At 37.8% G+C, this 23846-nt stretch overlaps 2 protein-coding genes and 1 non-coding gene across 4 annotated transcripts in view; 2 read left to right on the top strand and 1 right to left on the bottom strand.

Annotated features, from left to right (window-relative positions):
• Window positions 1-23846, bottom strand: part of LOC118746234 (ecdysone-induced protein 74EF-like) — a 392873-nt gene that overhangs the window by 117605 nt on the left and 251422 nt on the right. The gene's annotated exons all lie outside the window — the stretch shown is intronic.
• On the top strand, window positions 13978-15218 carry LOC118746238 (60S ribosomal protein L28-like). The gene is made up of 4 exons (XM_036480067.1): window positions 13978-14044; window positions 14388-14490; window positions 14615-14857; window positions 15036-15218. The coding sequence occupies exons 2-4, from the start codon at window positions 14395-14397 to the stop codon at window positions 15117-15119; spliced, it is 423 nt and encodes a 140-aa protein (XP_036335960.1). The 5' UTR covers window positions 13978-14044; window positions 14388-14394; the 3' UTR covers window positions 15120-15218.
• Window positions 14243-14318, top strand: LOC118746582. Its single transcript, XR_004993856.1, has one exon. It is a non-coding gene; the product is annotated as a small nucleolar RNA CD11 (small nucleolar RNA).

Raw genomic sequence — 23846 nt, 5'->3', positions numbered from 1 at the left:
AAAAATTTTGTTGCTTAAAGATACAGGTTGACAGGACTACATTCATCTAAATAATTAAGAACCTTCAAATACGTATTATGTATCAATAAGTATATTTTATGGGAAGATTAACTAACTGATTTGAATTGTTTTATATTTTTTACTACCTTTTAAATAAGATAATTTCTATAACTTGAAAAACGTTAACATTTTTATTTTGTGAAATCAATTTATAATGCTATTTTAGAACGAGATAACACCAGTCGTTTCTCTTCTGTGTCAACTGACGCCAATGGGAAATGCCAAGTCCTTCTCCACTTGTTCTTTCCATCACAGTGGGGCCTCCCTCTTCCTCTGCTACCCCCAGCGAGCTCCAAGTGGAATACTTCCAGAACTGGAGCATCGGGGTCCAATCGAACGCTGCACTATGTCCACTTCGCTGTAAAGCTCATAAAACTCGCCGTTCCATCCTTTGCAGAACTCGCCGCCGCAAATGCGCCATATGCCAGCACGGGCATGATGAGTGACTTATAGAGTGCGGTTTAGTCGTACGTCGATAGAGGACTTTACTCCTAAATTGCCTACTCAGTCCAAAGTAGCACTTGTTGGAAATATTGAATCTCCGTTGGATTTCAATGCTGACATTATCAGCGTTAATGCTGGTTCCAAAGTAAACGAAACTCTCAACCTTCTCAAAATTTTAACTGTCAACAGTGACGTGAGTGCCAACACGCAAATGCGCTGACTGTTTGTCTCATCCTCGTTGACCACCAGACCCTGCCTTATCCAACTGGGAGAGGCAGAAGAGACTTCGCGGTTTTTATTACCGGTGATGTCGATGTCATCGGCATACGCCAGCAATTGCACGCTCTTTTAGTTAATTGTTTCTGGGCACATGAAAGGTAGTCGCCCTGTCTGAAACCCAGGGCTCGAATCGTAACATCCGTTCACGGATCGAAAACCATACGAAAGAAAATTACGTGATACCGTATGTGAGCCCAGTTTAGTAGCAAATGTCTCGAATAGGTTTTTCCCAATTTTAACGTAGCTGGTGGTATTGCCAAAGAACGTAGATAACAAGAAGGGACAACTCGTTATAATTGTAGCGAAAGTACGCCTTCTGTTGTTGTTGTTGTAGCGGCTACAACAACCCCGCCCAGATCGGTTGATATCTCAGTCGTTGTCGTCAAGTTCCACTAACGGCAGCCCTAAGAAGCGTGCAGCCTCCACTGGGTCGGTCCACAGGGACAAAGCCTTTAGGGTTGTCGGGTTTTCCGGGCATGCGAAGAGATATTTCGAGTCGTGAGTGGTCTCTCCGCATGCCGGACACTCATTTGGCACATCCGAATTTAGTCTGCTCAGGTATGAGTTTAACCTGCTGCAGTAGCCAGAGCGAAGTTGGGCTATTGTGGTTCTTATCTCCCGAGGCAGATGAAGCTCCGTCTCGTCAATGTCCAGTAGTTGTGTGCCTAGAACGGCTTTCACAGGTCTGGAGTCTACATAACTCGAGACTGAATCCCTGTGAATGCCGTTCAGGGCCTGTCGGTATGCTGACTGGTCCAGAGGCTGCTTAATGAACCTCTGGGCTTCGTCCGTCAGTTCGTAGAGATGTCTCCTGACGTGCCTAGGCGAGGGCTCCTCTGCAAGCAGCTGTCTGTTTGGGTGGCCACATCTGTGGCTCCCAGCCAGGAACTGCTTGCAGAGCATTATGTTATGCTGCTTGACTGGGAGCATTTTCGCCTCGTCATGAAGGTGGTGTTCTGGCGACATCAGGAGGCATCCAGTCGCTGTCCTAAGTGCGGTGTTTTGTGCTATCTGTAGCTTCATCCACTACTCCTACTCCTCCGTCCTACTAGTCCCCGGCGACCACACTGGTGCTGCGTAGTTTAAAACCGGTCGGCCTATTGCCTTGTATGTTGCCAGCAACGTTTCTTTGTCTTTGCCCCAAGTACTGCCGGCTAGCGACTTGGGGACCTTGTTGCGGCTCTGTACTTTATTGACAATAACGGTTGCGTGCGCAGAGAAGGAGAGCAGGTTGTCGAATGTTACTCCGAGTATTTTGGGGTTATTCACCGTCGGAATTGGTGTATCATCGAGGTGAATTCCCAGCGGTAGCCTGACCTCCTTCGCCCAGGAACAAGGTGAACAAGGTCGCAGCGGATTTCGTAGGGGAGAGGGCTAGGCACTTTGCTGTGAAGAAGCGAGAAAGCTCGGAGAGATACCCGTTTACTTTCGAACACAAGTCATCAACCATTCCCAGTCGCCATGATCGAGCAATCGTCGGCGTAAGAGACAATCGAGACACCCTCTGGTGGTTGAGGGAGCTTTGAAATATAAAAGTTGAACAGTAGCGGGGAAAGGACACCACCCTGTAGAACCCCCTGTTTTATTTTCCTGAGTTTGCTCGATTTGTCGCTAAACATTACCGACGAGTGTCGACCACTCAGATAATTCGCCGACCACCGTTTGAGGAAGCCTCTATATCTTCTAGCAGCTTGGAATGGCTGACGGTGTCAAACGCCTTTGACAAGTCCAACGCTACTAGAATCGTTCTCTCACAGGGACAGTTACGGTTAAGGCCACGAGTTATCTGAGTGTTTATGGCGTTAAGTGCTGTTGTTGTACTGTGCACTTTACGGAAACCATGCTGATGCTTCGCTGGGGTCAGGTGGTTCGTGAAATACGGGAGCAGCAAGGTCTCAAGTGTCTTCGCTACCGGGGAAAGGAGTGTTATCGGTCGATACGAATCTCCTTTGTTGGCAGGTTTCCCCGTTTTGAGCAGTGGGACCACTCTCCCCACCTTCCAGATGTCTGGGATGATGAGAGTGGCCATTGACAAATTGAGGACCTCCAAATTTTTCAGCATCAGCATGCATATTCCGTCGGGACCCATGGCTTTGGAGGCTTTCGCCTTCCCGATGGCCACCTCTTAATTTCCACAACCTGCCATAACCAAGCTCATTTACCGGCACTGCTACCGCAACAGCAGCCGTCCATTTCTCCGCCAAGCCTCAACGCCTATGACCACAGCCAACAGTTCAAGACCACAAATGTTAGTCACTGTTGTGCCGCTTAACATAGAATGGGTTCTAGGCTCTTAATCAACAATAACCATTGAATACGTTACAAATGCAGCAACATTTACAGCATCAACAACAAGGTCAACAGCTGATGCAGCAACATCATTAGTCTGTTCCAATAGCAGTCCGGTTTACAGGATTTAGTCAGAACTTACAGGAAGTCGTTCCTATTGACATAAAACCTGTAAGTGGGAACACATTTGAGAGAGTAAATGAGCAACTGTTCCTAGTCAGAAGTTACAGGATTTAGTCCGGAGATTTTTTTCCTGTAAGTTCATGAAAAGTGTCAAACGATCAGCTGATTTACATGTGCAAACAAAAACAGAAAGCAGTGAAAGCAAAGAAGCTTATATTTGTTAAAAAATGGAAGTAAACAACGAAATATTTGAATATGTATAAATTTTAATAATTATTTAGTGATATTTCAGCCAAATCGGTGTAGTACCAATGACATGTAAACAAACCGTCTGACGTTTTTACAGGAAATAGTGCTTTTTGCGTTCCTATGCACTTCTGCATCTGTTCTCCTTTTACTCTCATTTGAGAGCGTAAAATTGTAGTTTGACAGTTCCACAAGTTTTAGTCCGAAGTTCAAAGGAACAGACTACATGTCTCAGCAATAACAACAACATTCTAGCGCATTTAATTATTTTCGTCGTCGTTGTCATAACCAAACAAATTTTTAGTTATTACTAACATTTATTTAAATTTTTAGATAATTATTTCTGTATTTATGCATATGTATGTACATATATATGCATACAATTTTTTTTTTTATTATTTATGTTTATTTTATACTCTCCTTCTAATATTAGTTAACTCGTCGTTTTATTGGAGGGGGAGTAAATGTAGGGTTTAAATACCTTCTTCTTTTATACCTGTACAATTTTTATTTGTTGTTAATTGTTCTTAGATTTTATTAGAATTTCTAAATGAAAAGTTTTTAAAATCAGTAATATAAAAATCTTCAAACTACAAACATAAAATTTTGTATTGAGCATTAAATAACTAAAAATTTTAAATAATAAAATATCATCATGATATAGACAGTTCCACAGGTTTTAGTCCGAAGTTCAAAGGAACAGACTAATGTTTTGAATCGCGGCGAAATGAATTAAAGCGACTTATGCATGCGTATAAACGTAGTAACAGTATGATGTTTTAATTCGTTCAAGCGAACGGAGTCGACGTGACGCGACGGAGAGTGGCGACTGGTATAGCCCGCTATAAAACGCTTTATAGCTCGAAAAAATCAAAAAAGTCCCTTTTTATAAGCTTTTATTTAACTTGGTCATCCCGCGCAAATCGTGGAAATTTCCAATTGATTTTAAACTAACTTCCCGACAAGTTAGAGACTTGAAATTTTTTAGCATAGTTCCAATCACGATGACAATGCAATTTAAAATATAAATGAATTCCCTATATGGTCCAGGGGTCTTGATTCAAAGTCGGTCAAAAATTAGTAAAATTTATGGCTAACAGAGCGTAATTTGCCAAAGAACGTAAAACCAGAGCAAAGCTATTTATGGCAAATTCTAGATATCAACCTAGTCTAGATATGAACTTCGTTGTAGGCATCATATCAAGGAGATACAATTAGAAGATTCGAGAAGTTTCCCCGCCAGAAGAACTTTAATATTGCGCCTAAATATATGCCATGCTACAGCGGAAGTGGACGACACGCCATTTCTTTAAATGAAATTAACTGCTGCTATATGTATGTATGTACATATGTATGTTTATACAAAACGTAAGCAAACAACATTTTGCTTGCATAGTCTTCTGTTCTCTTTCATTGCAAGTTGAATTATTTTAATATCTATTGCAAAATTTTGTACATAAAATAAAATAAAACTATTTAATATACAACGCTTTTATAAATGGACTAAAAATTAGAAAATAAAGTAATGTAAAAAAGTAATTTTAAAAAAGCTTGTCGGCGAATTCAGCGTACATGCATAATTGGTTAGGTATGTATGTATTTATATGTATGTATGCAGATATTTAAATGCCGGTTTGCTATTCGCGCGACAGGCTTTTTTAAAAACGAAGTAAATTAGTACAAATTGTTAGTAATTTTCATTAGAGTTTGAATAACTCCTTTCACTAAATGGCTTTTAGTAACTTTAACGAGACCTTAACTTATTTTATTTTATTCATTTTAGTGCAGTTTTGACAAAATTTTCTTGCTAAAAAATCTTTTGTTTCACTACTTTATTTTATTCCTTTGATTAAACATGTTAAATAAAAGCTTATTTTTAAAAAAATATTTTTTTAACATTACTTTTTTTATTAATGATTTGTATGTAAAAAGATCTGATCTTTCGATTGAGATGACTTAAAACAATATTAAAAATTACCATAATTGAGAAAAATTACAAATAAAATTTCGTTGCGAATTTTCACCGTGAAAATGGGAAAATTTTGGAAAACGCATAACACCATCGGATAGCCCGTACAAAAATCTATATAAATCATGGTTTTTGAATTATTTTTCCCATTTTCTGTCTGTTTTTCAGCTATTCGAAAACAAGCTTGTTTTGCACCGCTCAGCGCGCTTGGGACATTTGACGTGAATTGCCTCATATGTGTTGTGAACATGTTTATTTATAAACGTATGTGTTCTTTTTCTTTCGTACGTGTTTATTGATATATCTGTACCAGTGTACGAAAATAAACTATATTGTACGTTACTATTTCGTTTCGTTAATTACTTCAACAGTTCGGTGCAATACGAAAACAAAACGGCTGAGTTCACTTTGCGATAGTACACTACAGTACTTTAGTAGTTACAGACGAAACAACAAACGAAATGAATCGTGGAAATTTTGGAAGATCACAGGGTTGCTTTTAGCATTTAGATTCTTTATGCAAAAATGGAGTTGCATTTAGGTGACGAATTTTGTATGGATAAATGTACATTTAGAGTAGCATTTAGAGCTAAATGCGCTAAATGTGCTTTTACGCGTAGGAAAAAACAGCCCATTAGCAAGGCACTGTGTGTGGGTTCGTGTGTATGTGCAAAGCTTTTGTAAGGGAGCTAAGGGAGTGTCAAAACTCTAATGCCACTAATGAGCAAACCTTTAACTATTGGGTCGTATTAATAAAAAATGGCTTTGCTCAAATTTGGAGCAATTGCTAAGATTTTGAGTATTTGCTCAGTTTCATATGATAGAAAACTTATTTGAGCATTTGCTGTGTTCGAAAGCTAGTATATGCTCAGATTCCTATGAATAAAAGGTATAAATGTAAGTATTTGCTGGGAGAATTCTGAGTCTGCTATCTAGCTGACTTCAAAGTATTTAGTTCATATTTTTTACACAAAAATCAACAGGATTTCCGAGCTAACCACTCTTAAAAATTTTTTAATTGAAAATGGATTTACAAATAATTGCTTTACTACCGCTCGTGGTCGAAAACGAAACTCGAGAAAGAAAACAGTACAAACAAAGAACAATTGGAAGCGACAGAAATTTTAAGCAGTTATACCGTTTTACACGTCCGCTTGTTTTGTGCTTCATAATGTTGCGAAATTTTTGAAAGACCCAGATTGCGAGCCGTTGAGAGAAATTGAAAACGATGAAGAGTTGAGAGTGCCCGAAATGAATGAAACCAATAATTCTGACTATAGACGCGGACAAAAAAGGAGAAGGGGTATTGCTAACTATTTACAAGGTAGAAATAATTAAGACAATTTGTAGGTTGTGGTTAATAAAATTATCTTTTATTGCATAAAAGGAAAAAGCTGTTGGACTTATGGCTTGATTAAATACTAAATACTTGCTATTTACTCAGTGTAAAAATAAAGATTTTCGGGATTTTCGAGAATATATCGAGATTTTGGAGACTATTTCGGTATTTTCATGAACATTTCGAGATTTTTTGGACTTTTTCGGGATTTTCGGGACTATTTCGAGATTTCCGAGACTACCTGGAAATTTCTAGAATTTTCTATTTCGAGACTGCTTCGAGATTTTTAGGATTTGGTTTTTTCGAGACTAAATATATCAATTAAAAATATCGATTATTATACCGATCATAGATATCGATAAAAATATCTATTATTATATCGATAATTATAACGATTGCAAACTCGATAAATTTATCTATAAATATATCGACATCAACATCGATAAATATATCTGTGGTCACAAGCAATAACCGCCTAAGTCGACTTAAGAAAGAATGGAGTTATATATACTATCGTATTCTGCAACTACTTTTCTACCTGTATGTGAAATCCCCATCTCGCCAGCTAGGCTACTTAAAAAGTTATAGCCGCAAATATTTTGGTTTCCCCATAAGGCTAACATTACAATCCAAATGTTTAAAACGTTTTTTCTCGAATTCAGGTTTTTCAACTTAGGCGGTTATTGCTTATGACCACAGATATATCGGTCCAAAATAGTCCCGAAATGACGAAATTGTCCCGGGAATCCCGAGATAGTCTTGAGAATCCTGATTTAGTTCCGAGAATCCCGAAAATCTTTAAAATCACGAAATAGTTCTCAAATAGAGGTAAGGTGAGTTGAGGTGTGGTGAGTTTAGGTGAGGTGTAGTGAGAACGGGTATGAGTTCAGTTGTGGTGAATTAAGGTGTGGTAGGAACAGGTGTGGTGAGTTGATTTGAGGTGAGGAGAAGTGAGTTGTGGTAAAGTAAGTTGAGGTACTTTCATTTTTTGTTCTTTAGTATCTAGCAGCTCCTAAGAAGCACCTGAAAAGCTTGTTGTTGAGTTGTACTCTAACAGCTCCAAAACACGTAAGTATTTTTTACTTGAGTATTTACCAACACCTACATTAATACAAACATTTTTTTACTTGAGGATTTAGCTTCTCTTATTAGAAACGAAAAACCATAATACAATATGAAACTAATATATGAAGTTAAAAATTGAAATTTAATAAGTTTGGTTTATAAGGGTTCTTATATTTTTTCAAGCGCTAACAATTTCGCTTGCAATACTTTTTTCTTCAAAGCAAACAACTTCATTTCCTCAGCATGTACCTCTTGTTGGCGCTGCTCTTGTGCAGTAAACAAGCTCTTCTGCATATCTATAAGTTCCAGTTGATTTTTAAGAACTGAATTTTGCAATGCATTGTTATCAAAATGTGTCTATTTAAACATTTTGTTAAGTAAAGGCCATGTGTGGATAAAAAAGAGCAAGCTGAAATGAATTGAACATTTGTATACCGATTTTGTTTCAGAGAAGGAACGTTTTTTCTTCGTAGACGCCATCGTTGAATCCGAGGAAACAGGCACTGAATCTGCTATAATCATGACGTCTAAATCAGTAGGTGTATCCTCTGGCTTCCTTGAGTATCTGGATTGATTAACACCTAAATCGAATCCACCTGTAATTGCATTACATATCGTTAGTATAGTTTGGAAAGGGCGTAACTCACATCATCGTTGAAAATTTGTATTGCATAAAACGATGTGGGGAATTATAATTCGACGAAATGCATCATAATCAATCAACAAGTGAATTTTGGATTTTTAGTTAGTTACGGCTTTTTGCATTTCAGCGACGATGTGTGTTACGCCCTTTCCATACTATACTAATGATACGTAAATGTATATAAGTCGATGTTTATTAAAAAAAAAAATAATGTCATAAAATCACTAATACGTGTCTCTTGCATTTTAATGGTGTAATGCTCGGATTGTCTTCAGCATTTAGTAAATCCATGAACAGTTTCTCAAATTTTTTTAAATGCACCGGCAGATTTCCGGTTCTTTTTAAATCTGTTTTCGCTTTAAGTCGTTGCTTCAAGTTGGCAACTTTTTTTACAATTTGGCTGGGCGTATAAATTTCCGCCGATTCAGTTAGGAGAAGCTCACACATTTTTTCTGCCTCAATTTTTTTCTTTTTCTTTACTGCTGGTGCTTGCGATTTCTCAAGTAAAGCTCTGCCAACTGACGCTAGAGCTTGAACAAATTTTTCTTCATTTGCAGAACTTGCCCGCCAAGTTATTTTTAATTCACTTGATCCAGATGCAATATCCAAATCATCATTACCGTTCCATTCTTCATATGCATGGTACAAAATATGTATTATATAAATATTAAATATAAATTACAAAATACCACGAAGCGAGTTACCGTCGAGATATTCCACTTCGGCGCCATTGAAAATATTATTTTCGTTGGTTTGATCCATTTAGTCGATTATCTTTTCCTTGATAATATTTCAATTCGTTTTCACAACGTGGACAAAATGATATTTTTTTTGTTTACGGCTGAATTTCTTTATTCATTCTGAACGTTTGGAATATACTTTTTTGTTTATTTATTCTTAAGAACGTTCCTGATGATATGTTGACGTATATCTCAAAAGCATTCTGTTTATTCCGGCTGTGAAATGGGATTATCCGGAATGTATAAAGAAACGCAGCCTACATGTCACATGTTTTCAAAGCAAATACTCATTTCGAATTTTCGAGCTTTCTCAAGTAAAATTAATTCTTATTGATACCAATTTTGAGCAAATGCTAAAAGCTTTTACTTTGCTCAGATATTTTACTCGGAGTAAATGCTTAATTTTATTAATACGACCTAATGAATCATGCTTGTTATCTACGTTCTTTGGTAATATATTTGCTGCTTTTCAAAAGTGAAAAGTGGAAAGAAAGAGTGACGGTTAGCAGAATATTTACCAATTACTTGTATATAGTTTAAAGGTTGTGCCAAAGAAACGTCCGCATTTAAGAGACTTTAAAGTGAAATTGTACAATTAAAAAAAAAGTTTATTTAGTGTTTTAAAAAATGTTTTAAAAAACTCATCATAAATCAGTAGAATAGTCCCCGATCTCTTATTTCCCCATAATCTTATACTGCGATTTTGTGCGATATTAAAGGAATTATACACCCCTATTCTGCAACTCTTTCGTATTCGGATTTTGCTTCGAATCGTAGAAATAGTGTGCTGCAATGCGAATAATATTTTCGAACTTTCGAAATTCGTAACAATGGCATGCCTAAAAACGAACGAGTAAGCTTTTTAGCGTAATTTTGTACGAAAACAATTCTGTGTCGGAGGCGAGATAAAAAATGTAAATCGATGTGTGTTTGCAGGAAATATTAGTGGTGTTCATTTAAACAGATAAATTTGCCCTTCGCATATACGTATATTTTTATCCACTACTTTATAAAAACGAGTAAAACAGAATCTTTGTTGCCCCTAATCGAGAAACTTGGGTCCGGTTTAGTTATTTGTACAATGATTTTCGGTTGCTGTGTCCAAACGCATAATCCGAATCCAAAAACTTTAACATCACGTGTAACCAAAGGATTAAAATTGTATTTAAAATAAATGTTTCAAATTTCCGAGCACTATCTTATTAATAAATTCGGTTTGCACCATGTACTTTTTTGCAAATTTCGACGTGGGTTCTGCGCAAAAATACTGTGGATGGCGTAGCCGGATTGATGTGCACAAGAAGTGTTGTATACCTTTGACATGTTTAAGCAACTTATGCATTTCCCGCATAAACCAAGTGCAGCGAACACACACACACACTTGTATTGAGCTCCCGCCCAAAACCAAGTGCAGCGAACAAACACACGTACTTGTGCTTAAAAGTAATTCGCCCGTTCTTAATTGGGTATGCATTTTTTATGCAATTCTCAAATATATCTTCGCTGAACTTAGTGAAGTGATAAGTCGCTGGCATTTTCAGTTGGCTATTACACGGTGCTTTAAGCATCGCTCCCACTCCACTCCCGGAGTAATTTTTGGTATGGTAGTAAGCTACGGCTTACAAGCCACACTGGGGCTCTGCATGAATGCATCCCTGAATAAATCCCAGCTCATTGCACAGCAGCCTACGGCAGCTAGAGCATGACTCCTCCAATAGAGTCCCCCAATTGATACATGGTAAAAGGGTCACATCTTCCGCTTCCGCTTCATCAGCCTGCCCGCATATCTCACTCTCTCTCGCTGTCTCTCGCATAGCAGATATATGGAGTGCGTGGTTGGCTTGATGTGCACCTATACACCATACGGGCTCATGGAGCTCGATACATAACCACTCGCAAAGGTAATCCCTACCTCCTCTACTACTTTAACTCGATCACACCATCTAAACCTGGTCTCCCGCTCTCCCTCGAGAATTCTACTTAGTAAGGGTTATAATCTCTAAGCGCGGCCGAAGGCAGAAGCAAGTGCAACAAGTGCAACAGTGATCGGACTTAAAAAAAAATTCCGTGTGGTAGAATCTGAGAAAAAAATGTGGTAGATTTCAAAAAAATTTGGTAGATCTCAGGTTTTGGATCAAAATTTGAACAAAAATTAAAGAAATTCTCTAAGGTTTCACCTAAATTGCAAACTTTTTAATTAGACTCTAAAAAAAATAATTTTAGTATAATAAAGTGCAAGATTGAAGTTGCTAAAAATTGCATTGAATTTTGCCAATTTTTTTTCCTTGACAGTGTAAAGCAGTTCCTTCCATATCAAGATATTTTTCGAACGTATTTTAAGAAATTTCTGCAATCTTGTGGAGAGCTGCCAGCTTTTCTTTTTATCACATAACGAAGTAGCGAACAAATGTGGCACGTTCCAGAAACAGCTAATTGGGATTTGCCGATTTTAACAATTCGCAAGTAAAAGTAAACAAGGCCTCAGAAACTTTAGATGCATTTAAATTTGCTAATACTTTCACAAAAAATGCCGTTTTTTAACATTTTCGCTATTAATTCTTTTTATAAATCATATATTTTGCAATTTAACACAATAAAACCACGTTTTCTGTCGAAAAATGTATTATTGAGAAAATTTACTATTTTACAGTTTATTTTATCCTCCCATTCGGCTTTGTTTTCTTTTACTTGAGAAATTTCATCGCCGGCGGGAATGAGGAATCTTGTATTATATCACTCTTGTTACCATATAGTGTTTAGTGTTGGACAATTTTTGCTCTTAAAATTAAGAAAATTATGTCGAGCAAAAATAAAACTAGGTACTCAAAAACGCGAATATGTGGTAGATAGCGTTCAGCACAAAAATTATGCAAATACTGACGCGATAAATATTGAACATGTAGCATTCGTGCGCGATCTATCACTCCACCAATCCACTGATCGTGTGACAGAGCCCTAAATTGTGTTAATTTGCAATTTTGAGTGATTTTTGAGTTGAAGACTGCGTAAAAACTAATACAATTAAGTGCTGTGTGTTAAATTGCGACAGGCGTCAAGATGCAAGAAGCCTAGATGCAAGTGTAGCGCTGGGACGAATCGGTGCATTTTGTGTACATAGGGCACGGCAAAGCCGTTCTCGAAATGTTTCCCTATTATTATATTAACAGCATTTCCTCACAATGATTTTGTTTCTGCTCCACGCAGCCTCCATTAGCAAGTTAACTAATCAATCCCGCAGAGATGCTGCTGCAGTTTTCTGCAACAGCCTTAATTGCAAAGCAATGTAGTACACTAAAACGTTTGCTGAAGCAGCCTCAATTGCGAAGCAATGGAGTGCACTAAAATGTTCACTGTTCTCTAATAGATTAGGTGAAAAATGCAATATTTTCGCATTTAGCAAAATTAAGACACGTTTTTCGCTGTAAAGCGAACTGTTTTGGCAGTTTCAACTCGTTCTTCTTTTCGCTCTATTCTTTGTTTACTTGTGGTACACAAATGTCAACGCCCAGGACGGCGCAATCTTGTATTCTATCATTCTTGTTCATTCCTTATCTTTTTGGACTAAAATCTGAAAAGTGTCAAAATGCCAGAGCGTAAGCAAAATGCGCTCACTAAAAGAGAATAACAGGAAAAGTAAAGGAACGCAAAAAACCAAATTTTTAGTCCAAAGAATGGCAACAACAAAACTAACTTCAAATAAGAATGGAAATGTATGTACAAAACACATTCACACAAGCACAAGCAGAATAAACACTTACTGTATCAATTATTTTTTGCCTCCTTCCAATTTCAATTCACTTTTTAGATTATTCTCACTTTTTGCGTATTCTTTAATTTCCGTTAATTTAAATCTAGTTGAGTTTGACACTTTTCAGGATTTTGCCAGAAAAAATTCTTCTGACTAAATCTGACTACTTCGGACTGATGAGAGTCACTCTCACTGGGTGTTGCTCTCTCATTTTAGCTGTCATTTCCGAGTTAAGGAACGCTTTTTGGACTAAATCTGACTACTTCGGACTTTTTCTGACTATTTCTGGGAGATAAGGAACGCTCCTATTATTGCATCAGGCCCTGTCTCCACAGGAAAACACTGATGTCGTGATAACAATGTCACAAAATATATTTACAATGGAGACCGCCTATTTCTCATGGGCTGCAATATATGTCAGCGCTTATTGCTTGACATCTATTGCAGGCAATTCGATAGTTTGACAGCCATATTTTCATTTGAAAGAAAGTGTGCTGGTGGTAACATCGATGAAATTTTGATATTAAGGCTGCGTTTCTTTATACATTCCGGATAATCCAATTTCACAGCCGGAATAAACAGAATGCGTTTGAAATATACGTCAACATATCATCAGGAACGTTCTAAAGAATTAATAAACAAAAAAGTTTATTCCAAACGTTCAGAATGAATAAAGAAATACAGCCTAAATCAAAGTAAAGATCTGTTCCCTATTTGATTATTTATGATTACGTTTTAGGAAATTATTCAGCAAGTTTTTTAAAGATTTAAATATTTGTAAACACCGAAATCGAGAGAATGTTGTCTGATGGTGTCATGCGGCAAATGCTCATTTCAAAACATCAAAGTGCCCTCGCACAAAAACTTGCAATCATATAGCTCGTCAAAATGGCAGTTGGTAGGCCATCGGTGTTTGCCTGTGGGGTTCTGCGGTCATGGTAATTTTCTTATTTTTATTAAGTGACCACCCTGTGTTTTTCTAAAAGCGCTTTCCTTACATTTCCGAATGTCATTGTTTGACATTTAGCAAATAGCAGCTAACTTCACTTCAGATATGGCGCTTCCTGGTTCTTTTCGTCATCGTTTCCTAGAGAAAAAGGTGAGCATTTGTAAAATATCGGCGACTACTTCAGTTGGCACGTGGAAGATGTAGTAAAAGTAAAAAAAATGTATGGGAAGTATATTCCCGAGTGAAGTGTAATATCAGCTGAAGCCTGAAATACTGCTGGTAACTAGATTATTAATATATTTTCACACGTGTTTGGCACGTTCGTTCCCGTGTCAATTGAAGACCAAATTTAGATTCAATGATGATCGAATAAACAGAAGAGTTCTTGAAGACTATTATTCATCACCCAAGACTGACAAATAATTAAAATTGCTTTATATTTCAAACTAAGTACATATCTAATATGTATTGATATATTTGCATGCATTTTTAGACTCGAGATGGCCACCACATCACCGCATCTTAACTGGTTGATCGTCCGCAACAACAACTCTTTCCTGTTGAAGAAGCGCGATGTGAAGAAACCTTTCAGTACGGTAAGATCCTTCATTTACTTACGAATTAATACTATGATGTTATTTAAATTAACTTTTTCGGAAAATGTGTTGATTTAATAGAAATCTACGTAAAAGTTTATCTAAAAAATCTTCTACTCTTTAGGAGGCAAGCAATTTAACCAATGTAAGCTCATTCCGCTACAGTGGATTGGTTCACAAGAAAACCGTTGGTGTTGTACCCGCTGCCGACAAGAAGGGATTTTCGGTTGTTCTAAAGAAGGGCAAGAACGCTCAGCGTCCCGCTAAGAGTACCGTTCGTGTTTCGTTTAAGGCCGGGCCCAGAAGGGCACTGAAAAAGCTGAAGAATCTTTTGACCGGTGCTAAGTACCGCAAAGATCTAACTCAGGTACGTTTGACTCAGTATTAATAATTGTATTGAATATTTTATGTGATGAGACCATAGTTTTTGCTACTCACCAAGATCGCAGAATTAATTGTGTTGATAAACAATACTGATTGTTATAACCTCATAAGCTTATCGAATATTCCTATAAGCGATATATTTAAAAATTGTCTTGTTTCAGGCTGCCCTCCGTCGTGCATCTGCTGTGCTCGCATCGCAGAAAACAGCTCCCGTTAAAAGTGCAAAGAAAGCTGAAAAAATTTAAAACATTCGCACCTGAACCTTGAATTTTAGTTAAAAATGGCAAATAAAACGTGGAAGATATAATTAAATGTATCATTTTTTCACAAGTATGGTTACAAAATACTGCAGTTTTTTTGGTGTTATAAATTCAATGTTTGTTGTAAACTTTTTTTTATAATTATTTTACATTAATTCAGTTTTGTAAGAACTATACAACATATATATGAAGTACGTATACCAAATTAAAGGCAATCAAATTTCCTATTAATTTTCGAAATCCATCGATTTGTTTAGTGTTGCCACTCATCAATGCCTTTTCATAAACTTTTTTTCAACTACAGTTTTTCGTGCTATAATAGATCGTAGCTAAATATAAACTACTTAGTTTTCAACAAAAAACCTTATTCAATTGTAAATTTCAAATATTTTTAACGTATTTTGAATAGGAAATTATAACTTTTTTACCATCTGCAAAACTGACGAAGTGACAACCATCTATAGAAGGAAGAAATCAGCTGACACGGAAAAATCTAAATTCCGAAGATTTCTACGCTACGGTCTACACCTACAGAAAAATTCGGCGGTGTTGAGTTTTCATTTACATGGCGTTCTGGTGAAGGCCTGTATGCAGCTCTCAAGAAAAGCAAAAACTCCATATAAAATGACGTACAAGAAATGGCTAAGAAATTTTCTTGAGTCAAATTTCCTTAAGGCAGTACGCAGTTCTTAAGAAATTTACTACGGTTTTCTAAAGTTTTTTGTGAAAAAAGAGCACAAGGCAACCCAGGTTTGCAACAGAAATATATGACCGTTCCATTATTTCTTGAGGAAAGAGTGAGGCAACAGGCTGTGAGGTATCAAATAGTCAAAATTCCTTGGACACACGCCAAATAATGGCAATTTTTCCTTGACCGTTTTCTTGAGAGCTGCATACAGGGCTTTAGACAGATAGTGTCAGCTGACTCGGGTTTACGTACCGGTAGGTTTACGTTCTTGACTAATTACAGCTTAAATTTAGGAATATGGGCCTGTTCGAGGCACGTAATAAAAGCGGCATTACTGCCGTACCGATGAAAAATGGCAACATTGTTGCAACTGCCCAACTGATAATACATTGCTAGAAATTCACACAGAGCGTGATACTTTTAATAATTCGTGCAACACTGCGGTTGTGATTGCAACTCGAACGAGCTCTATATACAAATAGAAATGCTCAAACTACAAGCTCAAAAACAGTAATTGATGCGGTGTTTTCCAGATATTTTACAAGTATACCGACTATTTCATGTATTAAAAGAATTAAAAATGAATAAAAAAACTTTAATCAGCAAAATGAATAAAATTAAGTGAAATTAATGTTTAATTTCTAACCTTATTAATTAATTAGAAAAAAGATTAGCTATACAAAATTAAATTTATAAAATAATCTCAGATTGAACCGATAACTTTTTGGTGTCCAACCTAGTTATATCGATTATACTTGCAAAGAGGAGGAGGCACGTCAAATGTAAAAGTAAACAAAAATTGATTCTAGCAAAGAAAAGAGGTTTGTACAGGTATTTTTAATAAAATATTAAGTTAAAATACATTTAAATTGCTTAATATGTGTAGCAGAAAAAAGTGAGCACAGTGCCACAGAGAAGAAACTTAACATTTCTTCGAGTTGTGAGAATAACAAGCAAAAATAATTTGACAGCTAACGATTTTGATTGAGTTTATATTTATATGTAAACGTGCTTTTATGCTTTGCCGTACGCATATGTTTGCACATCAAATTTCATGAGTTCGCGGGACGTTTATTTCAAGACGGAAAGGATTTACGTCTTGTCATAATAATTATATGCGACTTCTATTTTTTTCGTCTCTCTTGTGGCGTTTATTTCAAAACGACAATGATTTACGTCCCACGTTTTCTCTTAATAGAATCGGTACATGTACTGCCGATTTCACGAAATTAAATGCAAATATCTCGGAGCTTGATTATTGGAAATTGATTTGCTAACATCTGGCAACCCTTTACAATAAACTAACCGCCCTATTCCCAAACCACTGACAAAATTCATCATATGTCTATTAAGTGTGGGTAACTCTGTAAATTTTGGTGTGCTGACTCAGTAACTCCAACTCAATTTAATGAGTCAGCACAGTGAGCTGGCACAAGTGTGCTATCACACAATTGGTATGTACATCGAAATTATTGATGATGTTAGTAATCGAAATCGATTTAGAAAAGGTTATCCTTAGCTTCTGTTCGTAGCTGGCCGGCAAAATTTTAGAAAGCTGATTTCCACTGGTGAGTTCATTTGCAAAATAATTCCCTACTTAGTTTTACTTGAGAGTTGTCACATAAGAATCTGTAAAATGGGCTATGCATGTAAGCGGTTACCCAACGCATAGCACTTCACATGTAGAATTCTATAGGCTCTGTTATGCATACTTGGCATTGCTTGAGAGTTGTCACATAAGGAATCTGTTAAATGAGCTTCGCGTGTAAGCTGTTACCCAACGCACAGCATTACATACGTAAAAGTCTGTTGGTTTTTGATTTCTACGTAAAAATGGTATAGCAGTGCATGCAATGCCAAGTATGCATAAAAGAGCCTTATTTGGTTTTGATTTTTACGTAAAAATGGTATAGCAGTGCAAGTATGCATAACTGGGCTATTCGCCTTGCTTCTTTTTAAATTTAGTAGTCGTATATTCAATTGATGGTTAGTTTAGAGATGCCATCTATTATGGTACTTTTTGGAAGATGTTATTGTATGAATGTGTGAGTTCATCAATTGAGTTACCACATCGACACAGTTCTAAACAATGCAAGCCGCACCGAGCTATGCAGTGTCAGCACATCAACTGATTTACCATATCGGCTCTTTAGCATACTGAGCTATACATTGTCAGCATAAACCAAAAATACAAGATCACGCGGGCAGAAGAGTAGCCCGTTAGAATCGCATTTATAAAAAAAGTTTAACGATTTTGACAATAGCCGTTTGTTTACATTTCTTCATTGTTTACAATTTGGTCGTGGCTTTTTACTGCAATTTTCTTCTTTTTCGCCTGTGACAACGTGTGTGCACATAAGGTAAAGAATAATTTAACACAACGGCATGATTTATAGAAGAATTTGCATAATAAAAATGATTATTCATGCGTTCACAAATTTCGCGGTTTTCTCCGTTCTCTTCGTTGTTTACTTCTTACAACAAAGATGGCGTCGAGATTTCGGCAGCTAGAAAATAACTTTTTTCGTTCTTTCCCTCCCGCGTGATCTTGTGTCTTTCGTTCATGCATTGTCAGCATATAAACTGAGTTACTGAGTTACAAATTTTTTCAGAGGTGAGTCTGAGCGTGCGGCACAGTTCTAGGAGTCAGCACAGTAACTCAGCACAGTGCTGAGTTACCCACTACTAATGTCTATTGTCAAATAGGTTCTTTCCCGTACGCAACGCGGGATCCCGCGGGTGCCCGAAATTGCCTAGATATCATTCCCGTACTCAACAAAATGGGTAATAGAGAGCGAAAATTGGAGCGTATTGGATCGTTAGTGTCTTCTTCTTCCTGCCCGAAACAGCCCGGACTTTTTCTCCGGGTAAAAACGGATAAAGCGTCAAAGTGCATATCAGCTGTTTTGTGTTTACATGTTGCCCGTTTCTAGTGATGTGCTGAGTCAATACTTTTAAGTATTGATCGGTATTCGGTACCGATTTAAAAAGTATCCAATACTCTCGATACTCGGTACCGAAACATTTAGGTTTCGAATAAAAGCGCAAATAGGCCAAAAATATGGAAAAAACGGGTCAGGGGAGACTCGCCTATAAAAACCCGAATGTAGGAGCCAATAGAGCTTTTAATACGGATTCAAATGAAAGATGTATATATGTCGGTTCGAGGCCATAATGCAGAGAAACTCTTACTTGTTTGAAGCATTTTTGTTCCAGCTGAATCGGACGATATCATTTTTGTAGGCCTGGGGCAGATTCTGTAACCAGTTAGCGACAATTTTCGAATCGGCATCGGTTTTGTTGACGTATGATATGAAATATTTTTACGTCAACAAGTGCGATATCGATCCGAAACTTGTCGCTAACTGGTTACAGAATCTGCCCCAGGCCTACAAAAATGATATCGTCCGATTCAGCTGGAACAAAAATGCTTCAAACAAGTAAGAGTTTCTCTGCATTATGGCCTATGTTGCCTCACGAGTCAGACGCACAGTGTATGCCGTCTATTATATCATCTATTCTTGATAGATATTTGATGCGAAATACAAAAAGAACATGTTTATTTAATTTTGAAATAAATATGTATGTATGTGCATATGAAGAATTTTTGCGATTCACTTTAAACTAGTAAAACAGTAGTCAGAAACTCGTGTGCAATGACAAAGTTTAAAAGGTTTTTATTCTCTCATGTAAAATTTGGGGTCTAGACGTTCCTTTAGGTATGCATTTACAGTTGCAAGGCTATACAAAATACCGACTCTTGTGTAGAAACCCATGTGTAAGATGCGGTACCCATACCGAGTGGAGTCTTAGGTCACGCCAGAAAGGGAGAAAGCTTGGGTAGGGTCACTCTGACTTTTTGGTTACTGAAGTCTTGCAGCGTCTGCTCACTGGTATGTGCGGCTGCAAGCGGGCGCCTTTGAGTTGCTTGAAAAAACATAAAATCCGTTTTAGGCGTTTGGTGGCTAGATTTAGCTACCACATAGTTTTTTTGGCCACATAAATTTAAAATTGCCCCTAACGTTTTTTTTAGCCCCTTGGAGAATTGTTGTATATGCTTAATTTGATCTCTTTTCTTTTTGCATTCCTCATCTACTAGAGGTGGCAATGCACAAAATAAATATCCAAAAAGAAAGAACACACACACAGCAAAATATGTAAAATATATGTACAAATTCTTAAGTCTCCCATTCTTTAAATGAGGTCTTCCCAAGGTACATTGAACAGGTAGTATCAGTAGAGCAGCTGATTTGTTTTATTTTCAAATTATTTGGTCTCGAAAATTTTTAATTTTTTCTCACAAAAATTCTGAATTGTTAAAATCCATTTGCATGTGAAACCTTTTTCCATACAAAACAAGCGATTGAATAGCAGCTTTTGGAACGTTCGCCCAACTCAGCAGCACAACCGCTGATTACTGGCCCTTGAAAAGGATGGATCAATGCTTCGAGAAGCAAACAAATTTACTAGGAAAGAAAGTTGCAACAATTTTTATTTTTTCCTATTTAAATTTATTATTATTTTTGTATTTCACATGGCACCCTTTGATTTAGAAGAAAAAATTCAGAACAGTTGTTGACACTTTCGATACCAGAAGCAACAACAAAATACACGCAAATGTTGTTTTTGCTCTACTGATACTACCTGTTTAATGTGCCTTGGGTCTTCCTATTAAAAATTTCATAAATAATCACATCAAATCAGCAGTGTTCATTTTACTCACGAACTATGTATCATCAAAGGTGACTCGTCCCACCCGTCACAAACAGTGTTGCCGTTTTAGCCCTTCGGTGGCTAGATTTAGCTACCACATAGTTTTTTTGGCCACATAAATTTAAAATTGCCTCTAGCCCTTTTTTAGCCCTTTGGAGAATTTATTTATACTTGGCATGAAAAAGTTGTATATGCTTAATTTTATCTCATTTTTTTCATTTATGTAAGATATGAATTTTTATACTAAGAAAGACTGATATATATACATATATGATTGTATGTTCCTTACGTATACATACTGTAAAAGTGTTAGGGCTGTTAATTTATCTGTTAACGATTTAACTATAGTTTAAAATAGATACGTTTACGGCCCTTAATACGCTTAATTTGTTAACTGGCACATCAAGTCGATTGGCCGTGTATGTTCTTGTTGTGTGATTGTACAGCTGCTGGTGCGACTTCAAAAAATATTTGAAAATTTTATGAGATTGTACCAGCATGCTGGTGTCGTGAGTGGCTCAGTTTTCTAAGTAAAAAGTATTTTGGCGCAAATTTCTTGCACTGTATGAGTCAAAGCCATGCTTGTAGAAGATTAAGTTCATGATATTGCAGCTGCGAATTAAAAGAAACGATGTTTAACAAAATGGTAGAAAAATTATGAAATTTCGGCTCTAATCATTTCGATCTTTCCTCAACCTCATTTGTAAAGAAATAAATATTGTACCAGCAGGCACATGATGGAGCCAGCAAGCTGGTGTCGTATATTTCCCCTTTTATACAAAAATTTTTTGGTTGGATAAAATATTAGCTTTTTTTCCAGAGTTCATTGTTTTTCTATATCATTACTTATTGAAAATTGTTGCGTGTATACTTACATATATATGTATATCTAAGTAAAAAATTTAGCTACCATTTTTAGCCACAACGACTTTTTTAGCCCTTTTTTTAAAGGAATTTAGCTACCACTAAAAATGATTCGCGGCAACACTGGTCGTGCGCTGGGTTTGCTACCTGCCACGTAAAAACATTCATCTGGAATATCCGTACCCTTAATGGGAAAGGCGCCTCTGCCCGGCTGGTTGATGTCCTCGTGAGACAAGAGGTGGCCAAATAGCTATTGAGATGGCTCCAATATCTTGACCGTAATTGGGCCGGAGTAGCCTGGGTGGCAGTCGAAGACCCGAGTCTGCAATAGGTGATGATTGGGCTCCGATCTCGACATTCATAGGTCGAGAGTCGTGGTAGATGGCGGCCGTCTCTCTATTAATGTATTTTTTCACTCGTCGGTACGTCGCCGGGTCCAGTGGTTGGTCGATGTAGGTCTGGACCGCGTCCATGAAATCGAAAAGTTACCTTCTGAGGTGCCTGGCACTCACTCCTGTGGCATCCCACCAGAAATAGCTTGCTCAGCATTTTGTTATGCTCCCTTACAGGAGGCATTTGGTCCTCGCTGTGAAGGCTGCTCAGGCGACATCCGAAAGGATCACGTCGATGTCCGGAGTGCGGTATTTTAACAAGTTTGCAGCTTCGTCCACTGTGTCCAAAGGTGCACCGGAGGAGGTTGTAGCGGCTCTGTACTTTATTAACAGAGGTGATCTTGTTCGTCGTCGGTTTTGTTGTGCCATCGACGTGAATTCCTATCTGAAGCCTGACCTCCTTCGTCCAGGTCATGAAGAGGGCCGCGTTGATTTCGTAGGGGAGAGGGTTTGGCTCAGTGCAATTAAGAAGCGAGAAAGTTTGGAGGGGTAGCTGTTAATTTTCGAGCAGAGGTAAACAATTCCATTCCCACGCTGACAGAGTATGAGAGCATTGCCTCCGGTGGTAGAGGAAGCTTCGAGAAGTTAAATAGTAGGGGAAGAGGACACCACCATGTGGAACCCCTTGCTTAATTTTTCTAGGTTCTGAAGTTTGATCTCTCTGCCGACCACTCATATAATTTGCCGACCACCGTTTGAGCTCGTGTGGGAGAGAGGAAGCCTCAATGCCTCCTAGTAGCGAGGAATGACGGACGGTGTTAAACGCCTTTGACAGGTCCAGCGCTACTAGGACTGTTCTCTCACAGGGGCGGTTACGGTTAAGACCACGACGTTAAGTGGTGTTGTTGTGCTGAGCACTTCGCGGAAGCCAAGCTGATGCTTCAATGCATCAAATGTCTTCGTGACCGGCGAAAGGAGCGTTATCGGCCAATAAGACTCTCCTTTGTTGGCTGGCTTCCCTGGTTTCAGCAGTGGGACCACTCTCCCCCATTTTCACACATCGGGTATGATTAGGGTGGCCACTGAAAATTTGAGAACCTTGGTGAGATATGCTAATTCCGCAGACACAAATGTTCAAGCATCAGCATGCAAACTCTGTAGTGACCAATGATTTTGCAGGCTTTCCCCATGCTCCTCTCGGCTTTTCCACTTATGTTGGGTTACCAGTTGTCGAATCTCCAATTTAAGGTCACTTAAGTGAGGATCCTAGGAGTCGACCTGGCGTAGGTGGTCACGCTAATTTGCGCTTCAGCCGGGTTTGGGCGGACTTCCGAGATGCGTCCGAATGAAAGGAAGGGAGCCGCTGTGGCGGTGATTATTTACCTTGCGGAAATGGCCTTCGCCAGCATATATGTTTATGGGTTTGGAAAGGGGCGAAGCTGCTTTCAGTAACTTCCACGAAGCAGTTCCAGTCAGCGTTGTTAAAGCTGAAATAGGTTCGGTGGTCTGCGGCAGCAAAGTCGGTGGGCTTATTGATCGTCACCTTATGCTGTTTATCAGGCCTGCGCTAGAAATTTTTAGGTCTGGTAAACTGCTGCAGCTACCCACAATACTGCATCATTTGCCAGGCTTGAGTGCTCAAGGTCGCGCTAAAGTCACCTACCGTCATACAGTTTTCACCTCTGAGTAGCGCAGGGTGATATTCTGCCGGGTAGCAGGTGGCAGGGGGTACAACGTTAAATATTTCCAGCTCGACATCGGCTGACCAGACAGCTGTGCCCTGATATTCTAGGGCGGCGTCTCTGGGGTCGATGTCTGCTTCGACAAGACTTCGAAGAATTCGAATGCCTGCTACGAATCCGGAAAAGTTGCTATCACTGAATCCAACTGAACTTTAGATTTTATTCTTTTAAAAAGAAAAAAAAATAGTTTTTTTATTCCTTTAATTTGTATGATATTTAAGTATTGAGGTTTATTTCCTAATAAATTACGGTAAAACTAACATTTCCTCGCTTCATAAAAAATATTCATTTATTAAATTGCATTAGGGTGCTCCAAAAAAAAGAGATAAAAATAGGATAAGATGATAAAGGTAACGGTAAAGATAAAGTTAAA

This window comes from Rhagoletis pomonella, unplaced genomic scaffold (assembly GCF_013731165.1).
Source record: "Rhagoletis pomonella isolate Grant_MI unplaced genomic scaffold, Rhpom_1.0 Rhpom_scaffold_00010, whole genome shotgun sequence".
Taxonomy (NCBI): domain Eukaryota; kingdom Metazoa; phylum Arthropoda; class Insecta; order Diptera; family Tephritidae; genus Rhagoletis; species Rhagoletis pomonella.
The sequence above is the reverse complement of the archived record's forward strand: the minus strand, read 5'-3'. Positions and strand labels throughout refer to the sequence as shown.